This window comes from Ipomoea nil, unplaced genomic scaffold, assembly GCF_001879475.1.
Source record: "Ipomoea nil cultivar Tokyo-kokei standard unplaced genomic scaffold, Asagao_1.1 scaffold3054, whole genome shotgun sequence".
Taxonomy (NCBI): Eukaryota; Viridiplantae; Streptophyta; class Magnoliopsida; order Solanales; family Convolvulaceae; genus Ipomoea; species Ipomoea nil.
The window spans coordinates 1,157,759-1,181,017 of record NW_017619482.1 but is presented as its reverse complement, the minus strand read 5'-3'; the positions used below and the strand labels follow the sequence as shown (position 1 = coordinate 1,181,017).

General features: G+C 35.7%; 2 protein-coding genes across 2 annotated transcripts; one reads left to right on the top strand and one right to left on the bottom strand.

Annotated features, from left to right (window-relative positions):
• Positions 1 to 1,655: 1,655 nt before the first annotated feature.
• Positions 1,656 to 3,913, bottom strand: LOC109163987 (putative late blight resistance protein homolog R1A-4). The gene is made up of 3 exons (XM_019312719.1): positions 2,922 to 3,913; positions 2,728 to 2,781; positions 1,656 to 2,143 (listed from the first exon to the last, which is right to left on the bottom strand). Exons 1-2 carry the CDS (start codon positions 3,851 to 3,853, stop codon positions 2,775 to 2,777), a joined length of 939 nt encoding a protein of 312 aa, XP_019168264.1. The 5' UTR covers positions 3,854 to 3,913; the 3' UTR covers positions 1,656 to 2,143; positions 2,728 to 2,774.
• Positions 3,914 to 19,562: 15,649 nt separating this feature from the next.
• LOC109163984 lies at positions 19,563 to 22,870 on the top strand. Its single transcript, XM_019312716.1, has 3 exons — positions 19,563 to 20,116; positions 20,654 to 21,318; positions 21,963 to 22,870. Exons 2-3 carry the CDS (start codon positions 20,708 to 20,710, stop codon positions 22,675 to 22,677), a joined length of 1,326 nt encoding a protein of 441 aa, XP_019168261.1. The 5' UTR covers positions 19,563 to 20,116; positions 20,654 to 20,707; the 3' UTR covers positions 22,678 to 22,870.
• Positions 22,871 to 23,259: the final 389 nt, after the last annotated feature.

Here is a 23,259-nt window from a genome sequence, read left to right as displayed (position 1 = left end):
TCCTGCAGACGTTCATTCACATGGCGAAAAACCCTAGTAAAATTATGGGTGCACCAAACAAATATAATACTAGGGATGCGGAACGGTCAGATTTAATTGTCTTTGGGAAATGACAACAATCTGGTTGATTTAGAAATTGTCATGCATGAATTTTATAAATATAGGAGAAAATTATGATAAAATGTCATAGTTGCCGACAACACAATTGCCTTTACAATTTGCTCGTTATATGATAATTTGGATCCAGAGTAGTTAGGCACCGGAAGTGTCATGACTATTTAACATACAAATGAGCAATTAAGACGTAGTTCGACTCGCTAAAATGAATATATTCTCTTTATAACAATACACCATTGAGCGTTAACCCTGAAGGTTACAAATGGGTGTGTACACGAAAGAGAAATAAGAATAACGAGGTGATATGGTATAAAGCGAGTTTGTAACTTATGGGTTCACGCAGAGACCCTTTGATTCTAATCAAATATACTCTCCCACGGTAATATACAGTTAATATTTATTTTGAGAAATCCCTGATGGATTTATAATTCCCGAATTTATAATTCCCGAAATAAGAAAATAAAAATCGTAACATGTATAGTATTAAATTACAATGGTCTTTATATATGACATGAAACAGTTAATAATTGACGGAGTATTTTTCTTCCTGAAGAAGGAATATGTATTTATTAAGTGTCATTATGTAGTCTTTAAAGAGTTGCGAATTGAGTTATTATCTTCATGAAGAAGGAATAATATGTACCATTATGTGCTGAATAAAGAGTTGATAATGAACTTATTTATTATCTGAGTCAATATTGATAGTATAAGTATCAATGAAATATCCAAATGAGCTTGACAATGTCAGTTCATATCTAAAGACGGAGATTTTTAAAACAAAAAGGGACTTGAGAAAACTAAGTATTATCCACGCCGTGCACTCTCTGCTTTTAGATGGAAAAATCAGTTCAGATGAATAAATAATACCAACTTTATACCACAATTCAAGCAGAAACCATAATAGTTTATGATGCAACACACTACGTATTGACCCAAAAATTCATTAGAACTACAAACCCATAACAAGTACAAAAACGATTGGCAAATTCATATATAACAGACAGTCGTTATATCATAGACCGCGGTGCATGATAAAAAACGGCGCCGTTTCTTTAAGTAAAGAAACGGCCCACCGTTATAGTTAATGGAGTCCGCTTGTTTGGTGTATTAAACATCAACTGACACTATAGTATATGTAAACCGACACTGCAGTTATATCAAAATGATACTGTAGTTATAGTGAAATGAAACTGCAGTGTATATAAAATGAAACTGAATAACATTTCACATATTTGAGTGTATATTGTACAATGAAGCTGTAATTATATCAAAATGATCATGTAGTTGTGTTTTAATGAAACTATAGTGTATATAAAATAAAATTAAATAACATTTTCACATATTTGAATCTATAAATATCGAATGAAACTATAGTTATATCGAAATGAAACTGTAGTTGTGTTGAACTGACACTGCAGTGTATACAAAATGACACTGAAGAACATGGTTACTTTTTGCAAAAAGGGTGCGAAACGGCGGAAAACAAACACTGTTTATTTTCATTTAAAAAAAAAAAGAAAAAAAGACTTGTGGTGCATGATATAATTTGCCTATAACAGATCCTCCTGGCTCCTGCTATACTGAGGGAATGACAACCATTCTTTACGATCAGACTGAAAAATTGACTCCGAACCAACACATAGGCAATACGATTCGCTGATTGCTTAACAAAAGAGACAAAAGTGTGTGAAAAATCAATTTAAGAGTGATTTTATGTCACCTAAGACAAATAGAATGATGACTAATCATTGCCGTTTGATAGGCCTCGAACCACCAACAGTACATTTATTTCCACTTGATACCTCGTCTTTACCCAGCTGAGCACCTCCCGAATGGCCACTGCCTACGCCACCTTGGAAGAGTAGACTCTTATCCAAGGTCTATTGCGCGCACCATCTTTGCCCAAAGAGACTTCCTCCATTTCTTCTCTCTTGTAAGGAAAAAAAGAAAGAAAAGTTGAGTACTGTTGATGAGTTGATGGATAACACTTAGCTTGCTCCATTTTCTCTCTCTCTCTTCACCCACTCTGTTACATGAAAATGGTTAATAAACTGCTACAATCAACAAAAAAAGAAACTCATAAACAATTATCAGTGACAGACTGACAGGAAATGTATCACTATCAGTGTATATCATAAATCCCATAAGGATTTATACAGAAACACCCCAAAGTGCTATCTGCTGCAACCAAAAAGAGCATCACTCATTCACTTGGATCGCATAATTGAACAACAAGTGAAATTTGGATATATGTTATGAAATTTGGATACTTTAATATTTTCCAACGAACACGGAGGGCATTTTTATAGTTGTTGTATTGCTATTCTTGAATCAACTTTGCGAAAGCCAGAACAGAATCCCAACACCAGTTTAACTGAATCAATGCTAGTGTTGTGATATCCACAAAATCACTAGGAATTTCTCGCAAATTATCGCATTTATATAACTCTAAATATTCAAGCACAGGAGAAACCAAATGCCTCGTGAAAGATTAAGATTAAAAGCATGCATTTAGTTTGTTTGGTCATTATAAAACTAGACTAGAGTAGAAACAAAACAAAATAAACAGGTTTATGCAAATACAACAGATGGACTTATTTAAGTACGTACCCTTATTCATTCGTCACTCTCTACCCCTTCCTCCTCATCACATCCAATCATATCCTGGAAACAATAAATTAAGGGTTATTAAAAAAAAAAAAGAAAAAGAGATGGTGGACACATTTATATAGGTAAAGAAATATGAGATACAGAAAATTGAGAGAAAACATGCACATAATTATTGATTGCAGAGGAATTGCTACCTGGGAAAAAGAATTGAAGTAACTTCATTTCTAGCACGAACAAGGAGGGCTCCATTTCCATAGCTTCGCTGATCATCTTGAATAAGCTTCGCAGAAGTCGAAACGGAATCCAAGCAGGAATCTAATTGAATCAATTCAAGTGTGGCAATATCGGCAAACGCAATAGGAATCTCTCGCAACAAACGGCAATCACTTAACTCTAAATGTTGAAGCACAGGGAAATGATCATCCACAGCATTCCAATCTTCCAAACTCCAGCTTTCAATTACCAACCTTTTCAATTGACGGAACCCTCCCTCACATGGCTGCCACTTTTCTCCCACACAAGCATTTATCAATTTTAGAACTTCTAGATTCGGCAACATACCAATAAGCCTCATATCACTCCATGGCAACCTAGTCTCGACGAATTTGAGCTTCTTAAGATTTGGTAGAAAACTGGTTGCCCATGGGATGCCGCTATAGGGAAGTTTGAGATCCCACCCTTTGATGTTTAGTTTCTCAAGCTGCCCCAAGTGCACAAAATTATAGAAACCATCTGAATTTTCATTTTCAAAATGCATTTCACCTTGAATTCCCAATTTTTTTAAATTTGGAATCCTTGTAAAAAGATGCTCTGTACAACACTTCGGACGCAACCAAGATATAGTCTCTATGTTTCTATGAACAACCTCCGAACCCTCTAATGTAAAAGGAATTCCGTCAAGATAAAAATGCCTTAACAGTGGCATTTTCCAAATTGTAGATGCATTAGAGGAATCCAATATAACACTACATCCACGGACTTGAAAACTTTGCATATTCCAATGCTTAAAGAGCTTTAGTTTAAGAGGGCCCACTTTTTCATTTAGGGACAAAGCTAAGTATCTCAAGTGAACAAGATTTTTCATATATAGCATCTTATCTTCAAAGTTCCAGAGTCCAAGTTTCATGTCTACTACTCTTAATAGTTTGAAGTGACAGAGCACCTTAATGCTGAAATCAACATAACCAAAAGAGTGTAAGGAATGGAATTTGTCAAAGCCCATAGATCTAATTTGAATATTGTCACATCCAGATTTAATACTTATCCAAGGACAAGCCCATTTCCTCTTGTTAAATGGATGTTTTACTGGTCCAGCAACAGCACCATGATCATCATTTCCAATGACATACAAGAAATTTTCATATCGAGCTTCTCTTAAGCACAAGTCTCGCAAGAGATCATGCATCCTAATTGTCTTGATTTTGCCATCATAACTCTGTTTATCAACTATAACAAGACTTCTATCAACAAGATCTTGCAAGCATTCTGTGGCCACTTCCTCCGGATTCTTATTGTTCACTGCCCCGCAAAATCCCTCTGCTGCCCACAACTTAACTAACTTCTTTACACGGATTCCATAAACTTCTGGAAAAACTCCAAAATGTAGAAAGCAAGCTTTAGAGGGGTACGGTAATTGATTGTAAATCAAAGATAGTATACTTGAACATGCTTCATCAAAATTACCAATTACACTTTCTGCAACATTGTTCCACTTTTCCACCTTCTCCTCTGTCTTGGAGAGAAGACTAGCTACTAAAGTAATAGCTAGAGGTAATCCTTTACATCCATTCACTATGTCTCTACCAATTTGCTCAAACACTGAAAGAAATTCTGTTTTACCAAACACCTTGCAGTAGAGACTCCAACTTTCATTCGCTTTTAAGAAAGACATGTCAATGATAGAGTTACCTGAACTAGCAACATAATTAGCCACCTCTCTGAGCCGAGAAATCAACAGTATACGGCTTCCATTATTATCATTTGGAAAGCACCTATGCACACTATCCCAAACATCAGTACTCCATATATCATCCATCACTATCAAGTATCTCTGTTCCTTCAAATGTTTACGCAGACAGACTGCTAATTCCCCTTGGTCATTGCTGCTTTGTTCATCATAACTTGATGCACTAACACAACCGATAAGGCATCTGAGCATTTGCTCCATGTTATACTCTTGGGATACAGTAACCCATGCTTGCTTGTAAAAATAAGATGTAATTGATGGATCCTTGTAGACTTCCCCAGCTAAAGTGGTCTTGCCTATTCCTCCCATGCCAACGATTGATACAACTTGGAGCTGCTTAGCTGATTGTTGCGTGAGCTTATCCAATATCATATTGAATTCCTTGATGCATCCAACAATTCTACTATCAAACTTTATTGAAGCGTTTTTGGAAAATTTACTCACACTAATATTATTCTCGCGTTCTAAATCAGCAGGCTGTGATGATGTTGAACCAAAGAGTAGTCCTCTTTGTCGCATCTGACCAAGGAGTGAAACATCAGTGATCCTTTCACCTTGTGATGGACCCTTTGCAAGCTGCTTTTCACTTTTAATCTTTATCAACTTCTTCTTGAGGTAATCGGTCTGTTTTAAAGCTTCATTGAAGATTCCATGAAGCTTGTGGAGGCAAGCAAGATGCTTCTTCCAAGTGGTCCAACCCTTTGCCAGATAAATGGTAGTCAATTCCATCTCAATCCTTTCTTCAACTTCGAACGCTACATCTCTCATCTCTTCCTCTAGATCTTTCATCGCTCCTGCATCATCATAGGTGATCTCAGATTTCTCAAGACTTTCTTGAAGGAAACCAAGATCTCTATTGAGAGAGACCACCTTTTGTTTGTATATAAGAGCCAGGCATAAGTTTCGTGGTTGTGACTGCAAGAAGTGTAGATATAGTGTTCCTTTAAGCGAAGTTATAGCAGCGTAAGCCATTTGCGTCTGTGTATGTTGTAAGCTTATTGATGATCAGAGCAGAACTAACTAAGAAGAAATGAAAGATGTATGTGATACAATCAGTTTACACAGCAATTCTCTCGTCAACACTAAAGTCTAATCAAGCATGATTTTAAAATTATATTAGTTGTAGTGGGTTAGCAGTTTGTTTTTTTCTCTAGGCTTATTCTCAGATAATTTAATATCAAATTAATATTCTACTCTATGACAATTACGTCCAATTATTTTAATTAAGATTACAAATGATTAAACTCTTTCGATTTATTTATATATTAGTTAATTTGGTGGTTATATATAATATTTAAATATAATTATATGTAGGAGAAACACAAAGAGCTAATAACGCCTCCACTGAGGCTCGAACTCACAACCTTCCAAATGAAAGTCCAACCCGGGTACCATTAGACCATATAGTCCTGGTCAGTTATGCTCTAAGTATAGATTCTCTTACTTCTCAATTTTAACTAAAGTAACGTTTTTAGTCCCTCATTAGAATCAAGCTTCTAACAATGTTAAGCACAGTAACCTGAGAGTGCATTTAGATTTGGTTCAAACATTAGAATTGAAACATTAATAGGAATCAAATATTTAGTAATGGTAATGAGTTTAAGTAGAATGAGTCTTTGTATTTGGTAAAAAATAGAAATTTAAATTTAAATAGTGTTATACTTCAAAGCACTAGTTATGAAAGATTTATTGTTGTACTATTTTTCTCTAGCTAAGTTTTTCCCACTCGATTTTCTTACCTAAGGATTTTAATAGGACAACTTTGTATAACACATGATTATACATACATCATGTCTCTTTTCATTGACCATGTTTTTCTTAATGGTTTTTTTGACAAGATTTTTAACGAGGCATAATTATAGAAAGATAATGTTCAAAGGGGGGTGTTATAATTATTTTCTATGTATGACCATTATCTTCGCTAGCAGTTAGTTATTATTCTTATTGTTTAAGGATAAATATAATTATGTAAAACTATTCTATTAGATGAGGAATGATGAATGAGAATCTCTCGTGCATTTTCCCTGCACTATCAATTACTGTTTTGATATTTTCTCTTTCTAGTTTTCCTTGTTCTATCTTTTTGGCGTAACAATCAATCTACCGAATATTAAATCCAGAAGGTTAACGAATATCGCATAACTGAGACAAGTCCATAAATATTACAAATTATTTAAATTTTGTAATAATTAAAATTGATAAATGTCAAATAGACCCTTTTAATTATATACCAAAATTCAATTAGACCATCGAACTAAAAAAATAAATAAATCAATTAGACCCTTAAACTTGTTAAATTTGTACAATTAACATATGAGCAAATACCAATTTTGGTCCCACAAGTTTTAGCAAAATGACAGTTTTGGTCCACATATTTAATTCCTACCAATTTTCATCCACGACTATTGTTTTAGTACCAATTTTCATTCACAATTATTGTTTTATTGCCAAAATTCATCACGCCGGTCACTCCTTCGTTTAAGACATGCCGGAATATGAAATTATTAAGGGTAGTTTCGTGCTTTCAAATTAGGATCCATATTTAAGCATGAATAAAGGGATTTAAGCCCTAAGATCTATCCCAATTCGCAGTTTTTCTCCTCAAATTAAGGCAGGATGAGGAGGAGAACTGCGAATTGGGATCCATCTTAGAGCTTAAATTCATTTATTTATGCTCAAATTGAAATATTAAGTTGAAAATAACGAAAATGCCCTTAAAATTTTTAGATTTCGGGATGTCTTAAATTGATGGGTGACCGACGTGATGAATTTTGGTACTAAAATAATAGTCATGGATTAAAATTGGTATTAAAACAATAGTCGTGGATGAAAATTGGTAGGAATTAAACATGTTGACTAAAACCGTCATTTTGCTAATACTCGTGGGACCAAAATTGGTATTTGCTCATTAACATATTTAAAAAGTTACCAACGATAACATGTCAACTTTGCTTAGCTTACATGACATCTTATGTAGAATCTTATTTAAAAATTAAAAAAAAATTCTAAAAAAACTAATTAAAAAAAAAAATTACTTTCCAGCGCAATGCTTCCCCATTTTGACGGAGAAGCCGTCCTGAGCTTCTCGTCAAGCTTCTTTGTCCATGGCAGCTGCCATAGACAAAGAAGAAATGGCAAACAAGCTGCTATGGACGACTGCCAAGCAACTTGGCTACCATGGCGGGCTTTTATCCAAAGATTGGATAGAGAAGCCCGCTAAGGTTCTTTGTCGATGGCAGCCAACCTGCCATGGACAAGAAATTATGGCAGCTTGGCTGTCATGTTTTTTTTTTTTAAATTAAATTTTTAATTTTTTATGAATGAATATTATTGTTGAAGATAACTATGAGGATGAGAACAAAGAAACAGATCATTTGCAAACCTTGGGAGGCATAATGACGAGAGCAAGGGCGAAGATATTTCATGAAGTTTTGAATGGCTTTATTAAAGGAGTAAGTGAAGCTAATCAAGAATATAAAAATAGAGTTGAATTGAAGGTGGTCAATCTGATTCAGACATAATTTGAAGAATAAAGATCGAGTGGAGGTTCATACCTTATAAACCGACACTTGGAGTATTTTTTCTTGCAAATAAAAGTTTAAAGACTATTTTAGACGGTCCATATACTATTTAATTTGTAAAGTCCATATTAGGCTTATAAATCCTAAATTCAATTAGAATTTAGTTTTTTTAAAACCTATTTGACTTAGTTATCCTAGTCTTGTGGCTAGTTGCATCTTTTAAGCTACACTAGAATAGCTCATTTTGAACTTAAAAGCCATTGATGTGGGGGTTGGCTAAAGTGTATAAATAGCCTTGCTATTATTTTGTTTGGAAGACAACTTTGATAGTAGTAAATTCAAGAATATTGTTGTGGTAATTTCTTTTCCTTGAGTTCTTGAGGAGTATTTTGACTTATCTTGGGATTTATCTCCTAAGTGACGTCAACTATTATCTCCATCCTTGGAGTGGCGAGACTTCACATTACCACATTCATTCCTTTGCTTCCATCGCCCAACCATCTTTCTTTCTTGACCGGAGCCCACAACAATTTTGGTATCAAAGCTTTGGAGTCAAATCCTTACATGAACAGGTTACAATCATTCCCAAATTTCAGTTTTTATACATGCAACGTAAGTTATATTCTGTTGAGTATTTACTGAAATTTTTGAGCTTGTTCTTAAGTGTCATATACGTACTTCATTCATATATTCTTCTATATGATCATGTTCCCATCGTTCTACTTGCTTTAATCCATAACTTTTTGCATTAATTAGTAACTATGCCCCAAATAAGCATAGATTCTACAGAAATTTTCAGTCTGCCCAGTTAGAGAAAAAAATTCCAAAAAAATACTTTTGGGTGTCCTTTTGCCTTGAAATTTTTTGTGGATATAGCCAACCTATTGTTCTTTCTGACCAAAAAAAAAAAAAAAATTGTCGAAACATTATTCTCAGAAATACAGAAAAATTTGTGAATCCACCCTACTGAATAAAAATTCTGTGTATGGTATTTTCTGCTGCATTCTATATTGTCTTATGATTTATATCACCTTGATTTGCTGCTAGTATTGTTAAAAAAAAATCAAGGAAAGAAGATTAAAAAAAAAACACAAAAAAAAAAAAAACAAACAAACAAACAAACAAACAAACAAAAAGGTGAGAAGCATCATTTGGAATTCCTTGTCTCATAGATCATTTGTTTTTCTCCAAATATTAACCTTTGTGTGAGTTTAGCCATTTTTGGGTTAAGTTTCTTGACTTAGTCTTAAAACTCCGAAAGAACTCCACAGGACAAAACTTGTTTTTACTACTTGAGTGAATTTTATTTGTGAGATCATTAGAGCGTTTTATTATACACGAATGGTAAAATAACTAGTGATCACCCCATTAAAGAGTGCAAGTGAGGGAGTGACGTGAGGTCCAAATCTCATACTTGGGGTGGGTTAGGAAAATGTCGGGTCCTAGTGAGATTGATGAGGAAGAATTAAGTCTTGACATGCGTCTCATGATGAGAGTCATTAAGGGACAATTTGCTAAAATGACCGATATGATTGAGGGGTTGAATGGCCGAATAGAGAGGATAGAGGGAGATAGGAGACCAAATCAACAAAATGAAGGTCAAAATGATACGCAAAATGAGAGGGTAAATGTGAGAGCTAATGAGAGAAGGGAAGAAGGTAGTACGAGGGAGAAGAAGAGGAAATAGAGGATATAGGAGGGATAGAAATGAGGAAGATGATGACATTGAGAACATTAATTCACATATTCCTAATTTTACGGGTAAGAGAGATCCTGATGTTTATTTAGAATGGGAGAGGAAGATAGATAGAATTTCTGATTGCCATAACTACTCTGAAGAAAACAAAAAAAAAAAAAAAAAAAAAAAAAAAAAAAAAAAAAACTTAAGAAGGTAATACTAGAATTTAGTGATTTTTCAACTCTTTGGCGGGATAAAGGGTGTTGGATAGGAGAATGAGTGGGGATAGAGAGGTAAGGAGTTGGAGAGAAATGAAGGTGTTGATGAGAAGGAAATGGGTCCCTGCTTCATACTGATGGAATAATTACGGAGCAGACCTGGAGCGAAGAAATATGGAGCGGATCACACCCGGCACCCAGTGGACTACGCACGCGGCCGGACAGACCATGGAGGGGTCTACCTCCCCGGGGTCCTCGACTACTACAACAGGGTCCTCGGCTACTATCACGAGGTCCCCGGCTACTGTGCACACGGAGTGACGAACCACCCCGGGGTCGGCCAACATGGGCTCGGCACCACGGGGTCGGCTGGCGCACCCCGGGTCGTCCTACGCGGGGTCGGCCACCCTTTGGGGTCGGAGCTCGGCCGAGACGGGGTCCCCGCGTTGTCCGAGTCATGCGGCGGCAGTTGCGACTCCTCCCGCGTACCCCGGGCCGCACTTTGGACCCAGTCCCGAGCTAGGACGTGGTCAAAGCGCCAGATCCAACCACCCCCCGGTTTAGGGGGAGCGGTTAGAGGTTTGTAGCATATAAAGACCCCTCACCTTGTCCTAACAAGGGACACTTGATTTCTATCTTACACACTTGGTTCTAAACTATCATTGTAATAGCCCGACTATTATTATAATACAATCTACGTTCTTCACGGCCTTACGACATCGTATTGCTTACGTATTTAATTATTATATTCAATCATATATTCGGGTTGTATAATCCGGAACCCCGGGTTCATATAATCCATCACATACCAACGAGAATTACAAGAACTTGTACAAGGCATAATGTCTGTAGCTGAGTATGACCATGAGGAGCAGAAACTCTTGACAAAACTTGGAATTACAGAAGAGCCTGAAACTACTATTTCTAGGTTTATCAAGGGGTTGAATTGGGACATCCAAGATGAAATTGAAATGTGTGACTACTTGGATTATGAAGAAATGGTTCAAAAGGCCATCCAAGTTGGAAAAAAAAAAAAAAAACTTAAGAAAAAGAAACTAAGGACTCAGAATTAGAGGTCAAGCAAAGAAGTGAAAAGAGACTTCAAGCCTAAAGGAGAAGCGGGCAAATCTATTAACAAGGGCAAGGACAAAGTTGATATTGCTACCAACCTGACTAGCAACACCAAATGTTTTAAATGCCAAGGTAGAGGCCACATAGCTAAAGATTGTCCTAACAAAAGAAATGTGATTTTGCTTGATTCAGAGGAATTTGAGACGGATCCAGAATCTGAGAAATCTCGAGCTCCTAGTGAAAGTGAAGATGAAATTCTAAGTCCCGCTGAAGGAGATATGTTGATGGTGAGAAGATTGTTGAACTTGCAAGCTAGAGGTGAAGAAGAGCAAAGAGTAAAACATATTTCACACTAGATGTCACATTGATAGCAAAGTGTGTAAGCTTATAATTGACGGGGCAGTTGTACTAATGTAGCTAGTACTGAACTAGTTACAAAGCTAGGATTGAATACTATTGAGCATCCTATGACATACTCTCTACAATGGCCAAACAAAATTGGAGAAATTAAGGTTGACAAGCAGGTGCTAGTTTCGCTCTCCATTGGAAGGTATACTGATGAGATTTTATGTGACGTAGTCCCCATGCAGGTTGCACATGTGCTCTTAGGGAGGCCTTGGCAATTCGATAAGAAGACCATCCATGAAGGTTTTAGTAATAAATACTCATTTGTACATGAAGGAAAGAAAGTAACTCTTGTATCTTTAACTCCTAGTCAAATTCATGATGATGAGAAAAAAACAAAAGAAAAAGAGAAAAATGAAAAAGAAGGAAAAAATGAAAAGAAAGAAAGTGAGCAAAAGAAAGAGAGAAGAAAAAAATCAAACATATTCTGCAAAAGAAAAGAAATTGAGAGAGTTATTGATGCCGAACAGTCTATATTTCTTATGCTTTACAAAGGGTCTGTCCCTGAACTAGCCAACCATGAGCATTTGCCCGAGGCTATTTCTTCTTTAATGCAGGTTTTTGATGAAGTATTTCCACAGGAGATTCCAAGTGGATTACATCCTATGAGAGGAATAGAGCACCAAATAGGCTTGATACCCGGGGCTCCTATTCCAAATAGACCTGCTTACAGATGCAACCCCGAAGAAACTAAAGAAATTCATAAACAAGTGGCTGAGTTGTTGGAAAAAAGGACAGATAAGGGGGAGCTTAAGTCCTAGTGTTGTACTAGTATTGTTGGTGCCAAAAAAAAGGATGGGTCGTGGACGATGTGCGTTGACTGTCGAGCTATAAATAAGATTACAGTAAAGTATCGCTTTCCCATTCCTCGTTTAGATGACATGTTAGATGAGCTACATAGTGCATGCATATTTTCAAAAATTAATTTGAGGTCTGGGTACCATCAAATTAGGATTCGTGAGGGGGATGAATGGAAAACTGCATTCAAGACCAAACAAGGTCTATATGAATGGCTAGATATGCCATTTGGACTCACTAATGCACCTAGTACTTTCATGCGATTGATGAACCATGTGCTTAAAGATTTTATTGGCAAAAGTGTAGTAGTATATTTCGATGATATACTAATATATAGCAAAAGCGTCGAAGAGCATGTTCAACATTTGCATGATATTTTTTCTGTTTTAAGAACTAATAAACTATATACAAATTTTTAAAAATGTGAGTTTTGCACCTCATATGTTCATTTTCTTGGCTTTATTATTAGTGCCAATGGAATTGAAGCAGATAGTGCCAAAGTCCAAGTTATTAGCGAATGGCCAACGCCAATGACAGTTAGTGAGGTGCGTAGCTTTCACGGCTTAGCAAGTTTCTATCGCCGATTTGTGAAAGATTTTAGCACCATTGCTGCACCACTAACCGAGGTGATTAAGAAAAATGTTGGTTTTCAATGGGGTGAAAAACAAGAGCTAGCTTTTAACATATTGAAAGAAAAATTAAGCTCTGCACCCGTTCTTGCCTTGCCTAACTTTGAGGAAATTTTTGAATTGGATTGTGATGCTTCGGGAGTTGGAATTGGAGTTGTCCTAATGCACGGTGACAAGCCTATTGCATATTTCAGTGAAAAACTGAACGGGGCTGCTCTTAATTACCCGACATATGACAAAGCGTTCTTTGCTCTTTTTAGAGCTTTGGAACACTGGGAACATTACTTAAGGCCTAAAGAGTTTGCAATCCATACTGACCATGAATCTTTGAAGTATCTTAAAGGTCAACGCAAACTCAATAGGCGCCATGCTAAATGGGTTGAATACATTGAATCTTTTCCATATGTTATTGAATATGAGTATGGTAAAGATAATGTAGTTGCTGATGCTTTGTCTAGTAGATGTTCTCTGTTGACAACTGATGTTATCACATCTGTGCTTGTTTTTATGGTTATTTTGAATCATCTCAGTAACTAAGTTCTTTAATTTTGTTTATGTAATACATGCATGTTTTCCTTGCTATTCTCATTAGGATATGGTTTTACACTCGTTTTGAATGTTTTACGGTGTTTGTTAGTGTTTTTGAACCATTTTAGGTCAAAGATATGAGCAAGGGGAGTTCAAGGATGAGTTTGGAACAATTTTGGACAAGTTCGGAACCCAGAGGACTCGACGTGTCGAAAATTTCCAAAAAGACATTGCGGTCGAGAAAGTCGCGAAACAAATGCGAAAGAAAGAAGAGCAGCGCTGAATCACATGCAATCTTTCCAATTCATATTTCAACATTCCAAATTTGGAAAGGCACAACAATTCCCAAAATATATAATTGGCATATTCATATAATATGGCGGCAATTTCTTAATTATAATTTAGGAAAATTTTAATTCCGCCCAGCTTTGTACCTACTATAAAATCTCACCTTCCTCAACCCTAAAACGGATTCGGAATATTTTTAGAGTGCTTTGGAGACAAGAAAGAGAGAAATCAAGAGTCACAAGTTGTCTTGGGAAGTAAGAAGAAGACTAGGGAGATTTGGGAAAATCGTCTGGTTAATTCTTGTACTCTTTTGATGATTTGTAATTCTTTATTTATATTTGCTATGTACAATTTAGCCATGCTTGGCTAAATTCCTTAGGGATTTTTGGGTGAATTTGTTTATGAACCTATGTGCCTAGTTCGTTAATTTCTTAATATATTTATGTTTGGTTTTATGATTTGTGTTGCAATCTTGTTTTAATCCGTTGTTGTTGGTAATTAAATGCCTAAATTACTAGCTTCATAGCCATGTTTGTGTCACTAATGGGAATTGGGGCATAAATTAGGGTACACACGATTGCACCTAATGGTTGGACCTTGGGAAAGAGGAACTTATTGGGGGAATCTTATTCTAGATTGTTGCGCATCGGGAGATGGTAGTAATTGGGAATATGTGAATGCTGATCTTCGATCTTATGGGGTGTTTAAGCCACGGGAGTGGAAATTCACTAGGGGTAGAAATTACGGGTGTAATTCTGTTCCACTTTGCATTCCCATACAAATCTTAATTCCAAACTAAATATTACAAACGATAATTGGCACTAGGTGATTAAACATTGTGATCCCAAGAATCCTGTTTCGCTCTATTGTTTACAAAGCCTTGTTATTTATTTTATTCTATTTGTTATTTTCTGCAATTACCCAATCTTAAAGTTTCGTTCGGACTAGTTTCATATGAGTAACTTAGTAGCTAGTGATTAGTACCCCATCTCCCTGTGGTTCGATAACCCGAATACTCCGGATATTATTTGTTTGTCCAAATTACCGCAATCAACAACTATGCATGCTAGATTTTTAGGATTTGAGCATTTAAAGGAGTTATATGCTACTGAGTTTAGTTTTCAGGGATTATATATTGAATGTCAAAAGGGAGCTCATGGGAAATTTTATGTGCATGACAGTTTTTTGTTTAAAGAAAATAGATTGTGTACTCCTTGTTGTTCTATGCGAGAACTCCTAATTAAGGAAGCCCACATGGGAGGTTTGATGGGCCATTATGGCATTCATAAGACTTTGGATATTTTGCGTGAACACTTCTTCTTGCCAAAAATGAGAAAAGATGTAAATAAAAAGTGTGATAGATGTATTATTTGTAAAAGGGCCAAGTCTACAAGTCAACTGCATGGTTATATCATCCTTTGCCTATGACTGAACATCCTTGGGTTGATTTATCCATGGACTTTGTTTTAGGGCTGCCGAGAACAAAAAAAAAAAAAAAAAAAAAAGGACATGATTCAATTTTTGTGGTTGTTGATAGGTTTTCAAAGATGGCACATTTCATTCCTTGCCATAAATCTGATGATGCTAGTAGTGTCGCTATATTTTTTAAAGAGATTGTCCATTTACATGGGATGCCTAAAACCATTGTTTCTGATCGGGATATACAATTTTTGAGCTACACTCTTTGGGGTAAGCTTGGAACTAAGTTGTTGTTTTCTACTACATGTCACCCGCAAACTAACGGACAAACTGAAGTTGTCAATAAAATTTTAGGTACTTTGCTTCGAGTTCTAATTGACAAGAATTTGAAGAGTTGGGAAGAATTGCTACCTATTGCTGAATTTGCTTATAACAAGCACACACACAACACTACAGGTTTTTCCCCTTTTGAGGTGGTTTATGGGTTCAATCCCTTAACTCCTCTTGATTTGATGCCATATCCGGTGAAAGAGTACTGCAATTTATATGGAGCTAATAAAGCTGACATGGTAAAGAAAATGCATGAAAAAGTGCGCAAACAAATTGCTAAGAAAAATGAGCAGGTGGCCAAATATGTGAACAAGGGCAGGAAAGAGGTGATTTTCAATCCTGGGGACTTCGTATGGGTCCATATGCAGAAAGAGCGGTTTCCTTCCCGAAGGAAATCTAAGTTGCAACCCCGAGGCGATGGACCATTTCGTGTGCTTACTAGGCTCAATAACAATGCTTACACATTAGAATTGCCAAGTGAGCACGGAATTAGTTCTACCTTTAATGTTGCCAATTTATCTCCATGTCATGCAGGTGAAACTGATTTGTGGACGAATCTTTCTAAGAGGGAGGGAGATGTTGAGGACAAATATGAGGATGATAACAAAGAAACAGATCCTTTGCAAACTTTGGGAGGTCCAATGACGAGAGCAAGGGTGAAGATATTTCATGAAGCTTTGAATGACCTTATTAAAGGGCTAAGTGAAGCTAATCAAGAATATGAAGATGGAGTTGAATTGAAGGTGGTCAATCTGATTCACGCATAATTTGAAGAATAAAGATCGAGTGGAGGTTCATACCTTATAAATCGACACTTGGAGTATTTTTTTTTTCTTGCAAATAAAAGTTTAAGACTATTTTAGACCGTTTCTATGCTATTTAATTTGTAAAGTCCATATTAGGCTTATAAATCTTAAATTCAATTAGAATTTAGTTTTTTTTTTTAAAACCTATTTGACTTAGTTATCCTAGTCTTGTGGCTAGTTGCATCTTTTAAGCTAGTATAGCACTAAAATAGCTCATTTTGAACTTAAAAGCCATTGATGTAGGGGTTGGCTAAAGTGTATAAATAGCCATGCTATTATTTTGTTTGGAAGACAACTTTGATAGTAGTAAATTCAAGAATATTGTTGTGGCAATTTCTTTTCCTTGAGTTCTTGAGGAGTATTTTGACTTATCTTGGAATTTATCTCCTAAGTGACGTCAACTCTTATCTCCATCCTTGAGTGGCGAGACTTTACATTACCACCTTCCTTCCTTTGCTTCCATCGCCCAACCATCTTTCTTTCTTGACCCGAGCCCACAACAATTATTATTTTAATTTTATAAAAATTTGATTTTAAAAAACATTAATCTAAGTTGTTTCTTATGTGGCATCCTATGCGACAGGTGACTCAAAGTAACATGTTATTATAGGTCAATAGGTTAATTGAACAAATTTAACAAGTTTAAGGGTCAAATTGAAGATTTTTTTAGTTCAAGGGTCTGATTGTATTTTGATATATAGTTGGAGTGTCTATTGAATCGTTATTCCTAATTTTAAAAATGTAACCATATTTTTTGTTTTTTATTTTTTATTTTTTAGTCATTGATCAATCTAAATGAACAGATGAAATTATTTTACATTTTTTCCTGAAACATTATTCTTATTTAATATATATATTCCATTTATTTTTCTTCTTTAACAAATAATTACCAGGATTTGGTTCAAACAAAAAACAGACACTATAGCAACCAAATCGAAATATTTCGATTACAATTTAGAATCAAAACTCGATATTTAGAGTTTATTAAAATCGCGAACCGGAATGGACGGTTCATGTTCTGAACTAAAAAAAATTAAAATATATTTATTATTGAATTTAGACTATTTTAAAAATAAAAAATAAAATTTTAAAATAAAATTTGAACCCGCAATTCAAACTGGATCCAGAACCGTGAACCGGCGGTTCAAAATCAAAACCAAATCGCGGTCATATATACTTATATGTGAGAATCAGAATAAATATAAAAAAGAACATGCACTATTTGTAAATATTATAATTCCAAGGGGGGTGTATTCAATCATGACTTTTGTAGAGTTTTAAAGACTTTTAAAATGATAGATTTTAATAAACTTTGATTGACTTTCATAGAGTCGTTCAAAACTTTTTAAAACTTTATAAGACTCTATAAAAGTCTATATAAAAAACATTCATAGACTTTTATCAACTTTTTATTTTAAAAAGTCTACAAAAGTTATTGAAATTCTAAATTGAATATCCTTACAAACTTTCAATGATTTTGATTATTATCATTTATAATTTTCTTACAAAATATTTATAATATATCATAAAATTTTCTTATTATGTAGTTGTTCACCCACATCAACATTCTCAACATTATTATTTTTATTATCCATAGTATGTTGAGACTTATATGTTAATTACTTACATATATTATTAATAAACATCAAAAAAAAATTATTTCATTAGAAATTCATAACAATATTGAATAATAAAATTTATAATAAAAAATTGAACAAATAAAATATTTAAAAATATAATTACAAGTTGCATAAAATTTAAAAAAAAATTTAAATCTAATATTTATAATATATACTTGATATATCAAGTATAAAAAATTATACTTGATATATTGCTAGGCATCACGCAAAGAATTATTATTTACAATAGCAATTTGAGACTGCGAACAACAACAAGGTGTTACTGTTTGCAACCCCAAATTGTTGTTGCGAACAGTAGTTCGATATTCGTACTAACTTGTTGTTAAAAAAATGAAAAATATATATTACGAATATAAACATAAAAAGAATAAAAATCAAAATATATAAGTATTTATATGAATATTATGAAACATATTTGATAAAAAATTTTGCTTTGTTCATGTATTTAGGGAGAATTAGAGAAAGTTAGGGATAAAAAAAATCATAGAAAAAATAAAAATGAATATAAACAAGCAATAATGAAGTAAAAATAATATTATTTCTAATTTTTAGAGGAAGATTGTAAAGTTTAGGAGAGAGAAAAATTAGTAGAGTTATAAAATATAGGATAATGAAGAAAAAATAATTTTATTAAATTTAGATAGGTTTATAAAGTTTAAATTGGGAGAAAAAATAGAGTTTAAATAGAGAGAGAAAACATTCAAAGTTGTTAAAAAAAAAAATTGAAATCTAAAGGGTTGATGGTTGGATTTCAACTATTTATATTTGAGAAGAAAAAGTCTACAAAAGTCTTCAAATTAAAAAGTCTTCAAAAGTTCATAACTTTTTGAATACCACATGACTTTTAAAGACTCTCTAAAAGTCTTAATCGAATACCACACGACTTTTAAAGACTCTTTAAAAATCTTGATTGAATACCGTCTGGCTTTTAAAGACTCTCTAAAAGTTTGAATTGAATACCCCCAAACTTTTAAAGTTCATAAAAGTCTTTAAAACTCTATAAAAGTCATGATTGAATATACCCCCTAATTTTAAACTAATGCTAGTAGTTCTAATTCAAATCACCGGTTCACGGTTCAGGATCCAATTTTTTCGATTCATAATTTTAATAAATTGAAATTCAAATATTGGGTTCTGGTTCTGAATCATAACCGGAAACTTTCAATTCAATTGCTATAGTATCTGGTTCAGTTCGAGCCGAACCGTGGTCTTCCTTACGTATAAGCAATAATTTATTGGAGAAGAAAAATAAATAAAATGTTTATTTTAACGGTAAAGATGTCAATTGAATGTATCAAGCGAAAAAACTGCCACTTTTAGAATAATTAAGGAGACTAATATGCTTACATGAATAATTCACAAAGAAAATACGCTATAAACATATAGCTCAAGGAAAAAAAAGTGTCATTTTACCTCCTTTTTATACTTTATTTCTCCTCTGTATTCTGTAGTTTTCAATTTCGGTGTTACATAGACGACATTATGACATATTTCTTAAATTTATAATTCCTCTCGTGACACCGAATTTCTTTTTAATGCCTCGAGCCAAACGGGTTTGTATACACACACTCTCTCTTTCTCTCTCAGATTATCAGATAGCATTAAATTTTAAAGCATTTCTTTACCTTCTCCGCTCATTTCGTTCTAAATTATGAAACCCCCGCGTCCACTCCCTTCTCTACTTTTGTGACTTTTTTGGATAGGGATACTCAATCTGTCTCCCACAGATCAGCATAAAAAGCTACACACTCACTCACAGATATATATACGGAGTAATTTTTACGTGTATATATAGATATAGGAGCGGAGTTTTTCGTGATCTGTGCACAGTGGATGTTCAATTCTTGGAGTGTGTGTTTTGGTCGGTTGGTTCACTGATTGTTGTAGAGAGCTAGACATATTTGGGGTTCTGGGTTAGATCGTACAAAATTGAAAAGTTTTGATCTTTTCCTGGTAGAATTTGGATGAGAAGGTTATCGATTTTTCATTGTCACAGGCTTTTGGAAAGGAAAAATGGATGGTCTCAGCTCCAAAAGTGGCTTTGGTTTTAATTTTGTTCTAAATAAAGACAAAGCTTCATAGTGAAGTGAAGGTGGGTTTTCTTTTTTGCTTTATTTTTTCATGTGTTTCACTCTTATCCATGCCTGTTTTGTGTATTTTATGTGGCTATGATTTTGCTTATATTCTACTTCTGGATAAATTGTTATTAGAATATTAAATTTAAGTTGTTGGATGCTAAGTGTGAACATTACATTGACGCTTGACTCATTCAGTGTTTCGTTGTTTAAAGTGAAAATGATTTTGGAGAATGAAATAGAAAAGCTTTCCAACAATTAAAGATCCATTTAGTGTTTATGACTTTGTTGTTAAAGGTAAGAGAAATGGTGATTTGAATCAGGATTTCTTACTTTGTTTAAGCTAATGCAATTTGGAATTTATGACTTCTGTTTAGGAAGCTCATAAGCTTCACAAGCATGGTGGAACTTATGCTTGTTTCAATTCTTAAAATCATCTTGAATTGGGCTAAATATGGATCTTTGCCAAAAGTGTTGTGTATAGCAGCTTACTTTCAAATAGGTAATTATGTTCACCAAAATTACTTTCTAATTTTGGTTTTTTGACTTAGCAGATTATTCTCGTGGTTAACACAAAACTTGCAATTGATGGAGGACTTGTGACCAGAATGGATCCTCAGGCTTTCATTAGGGTATCAGTAGGATCACTGGGTTTAAGAGTTCCTATAAAGTCCTTGAATGATACAAAACCAACAGGGATCCATGCACTCTCTCCCCCTTGTGTGTGTGAGATCCGTCTTCCGGGTTTTCCCGTGCAGACAACATCGGTTCCCTTTGTATCATCTCCCGAAGCTACCCCAGATACTAACAGCATTGCCTCCACCTTTTATCTCGGGGAGTCTGATGTAAAAGCATTATTGACACCTGGCTGTTTTTATACGCCTCATGCTTGTTTGGAGATAGTTGTATTTACAGGGCACAAGGGTACCCATTGTGGTGTTGGTGTTAAGAGGCAGCAAATTGGAACGTTTAAGTTGGTAGTCGGTCCTGAGTGGGGTCATGGAAAGCCGGTTATACTATTTAATGGCTGGATAGGCATTGGCAAGAGCAAACAGGAGAACGGAAAACCAGGAGCAGAGCTTCACTTGAGAGTGAAGCTCGACCCGGATCCAAGATATGTCTTCCAGTTCGAGGATAAGACTAAATTAAGTCCCCAAATAGTTCAGCTTCAGGGAAGCATCAAACAGCCTATCTTCAGTTGCAAGTTTAGTCAAGAACGGTAATGTATAAAATCTTTGTGAAGATTGATTGCTTTTTGATTGATATTTATAGCATGAATTTTGTATGAACGGAAGATAATATTTGATCTTTCACCTTCTCTTTAGTTTTGCTTAACCATTTAGTTCCCTACTTGTTAAGCTTGAAGTGTTGCTTTCCAGTTTCCACTAATCAATAATTCCTCTAGCTATTAGTCCTGATCCTGTGAAGGGTCTTTGCTTACTTCTATTTGGGTTAATACCATCTGAGATCCTCCGAGTATAGTGGTTTTGCCACGTTTAATCCTAAACTTTCAAATTGACTATATGTGGTCCTTCAACTTTCAAATTTAACCATTCGTGGTCCAAGTTAACCAGCCATGGTCCTTCAACTATTAAATTTTAACCAACCATGGTCCTTAAAGAGGACCACGACTGGTTAAATTTCGAAACTTGAAGGACCATGGGTGGTTAACTTGGACCACGAATGGTTAAATTTTAAAATCGAAGGACCACAGATGGGACTAAACGTGGCAAAACCACTATACTCGGAGGACCTCAAATGGTATTAACTCTTTTACCATTTTAGAGCTACCTTTCAGTCCTTAAGGATAAAGGTAACCTATCTGTTCCATTGTAAATGTCGCAAATTATTTTGAGATTACAGGATACCTCAAGTAGATCCATTGAAGAGCTTTTGGTCAAGTTCTGTTGGTAGCTCTGACCTAGAAATAGAGAGGAGAGAGAGGAAAGGATGGAAAGTGACGATACATGACCTCTCTGGCTCGGCTGTAGCTGCAGCCTTCATAACGACCCCATTTGTGCCATCGACTGGTTGTGCTTGGGTGGCGAGATCCAACCCAGGAACTTGGTTGATTGTACACCCAGACGGTTGCAGGCCCGAGAGCTGGCAGCCATGGGGAAAACTTGAAGCCTGGCGTGAACGAGGCATTAGAGACTCCATTTGCTGTCGCTTCCACGTCCTATGCGATTCTCACGAGCACAGGGATGATCTTCTCATGTCTGAGATACTAATCAGCGCCGAAAAGGGTGGGGAGTTCTACATAGACACCGACAAACAGGTTCGAGCAGCAGCACATCCTCCTCCTACTCCTCCCCCTCTGCCAAGTCCAAGAAGCAGCGGCGACTATGCTGCAGCACTAAATCCCGTTTCTGGTGGATTTGTAATGAGCTGTAGAGTGCAAGGGGAAGGCGGGAGGTGCAGCAAGCCGCCTTTTGTGCAACTGGCCAAGCGTTATGTGACCTGTGTCGAGGATGCTGCCATTTTTATGGCGCTGGCTGCTGCTGTTGATCTCAGTATCGAGGCTTGCAGGCCCTTCCGCAGAAGACTCGGGAGAAGTAGTCGCCGCCATTCCTGGTGATATTTACATTACATGCTACTATATTATGCATCTGATATGCCTCTATAATGTTCATCAATGGACAAAGGAAACAGCAGCAGCTCATATATTCTCCTCATTATTGTTATTATTGTACTCCACAAATAGACATGATGTATAGAATCTCAACTTATGTTTCATGTTTCTGAAAATATACTTCCATTTCCATTTTACATGGCAACTGGCAACTAATCTCAGCTCTCCAGTTCGGAATTGAAGGAATGTCATGATCATGATTGGCAAATGCTGTACTATACAGATGGGTTGCAAAAATCGAGCGCTAGGCGGCTGGCTGCGTCAAGGGCCTCCCTCTGCGGCCGGCCACCTAGGGAGGTGCAGTCCAGTCTCCACCTAAGGAGGTGCAGTCCAGTCTAGTCAGCTTCTGCCAAATGCCGCCTACCCTACAGCCAGCCACCTAGGGAGGTGCAGTCTAGGCAGCAGAACGCCAAAATCGGCCTCCTAGTCAGGGCCGAACCCTTATTACCCAGTCGCCTAGTCAGTGCCGAACCCTGATTACCCTGATTTTTTCTTGTGGGCAAATAACCCCCTAACAAAATCGGGTGC

Coding starts and splice junctions, on each gene's coding strand:
- LOC109163987 (XM_019312719.1), bottom strand. CDS start 3,853: ATGAAACTTGGACTCTGGAACTTTGAAGATAAGATGCTATATATGAAA.
- LOC109163984 (XM_019312716.1), top strand. CDS start 20,708: ATGGATCCTCAGGCTTTCATTAGGGTATCAGTAGGATCACTGGGTTTA. Junction 21,319..21,962: donor TGCAAGTTTAGTCAAGAACG/GTAATGTATAAA, acceptor TTGAGATTACAG/GATACCTCAAGTAGATCCAT.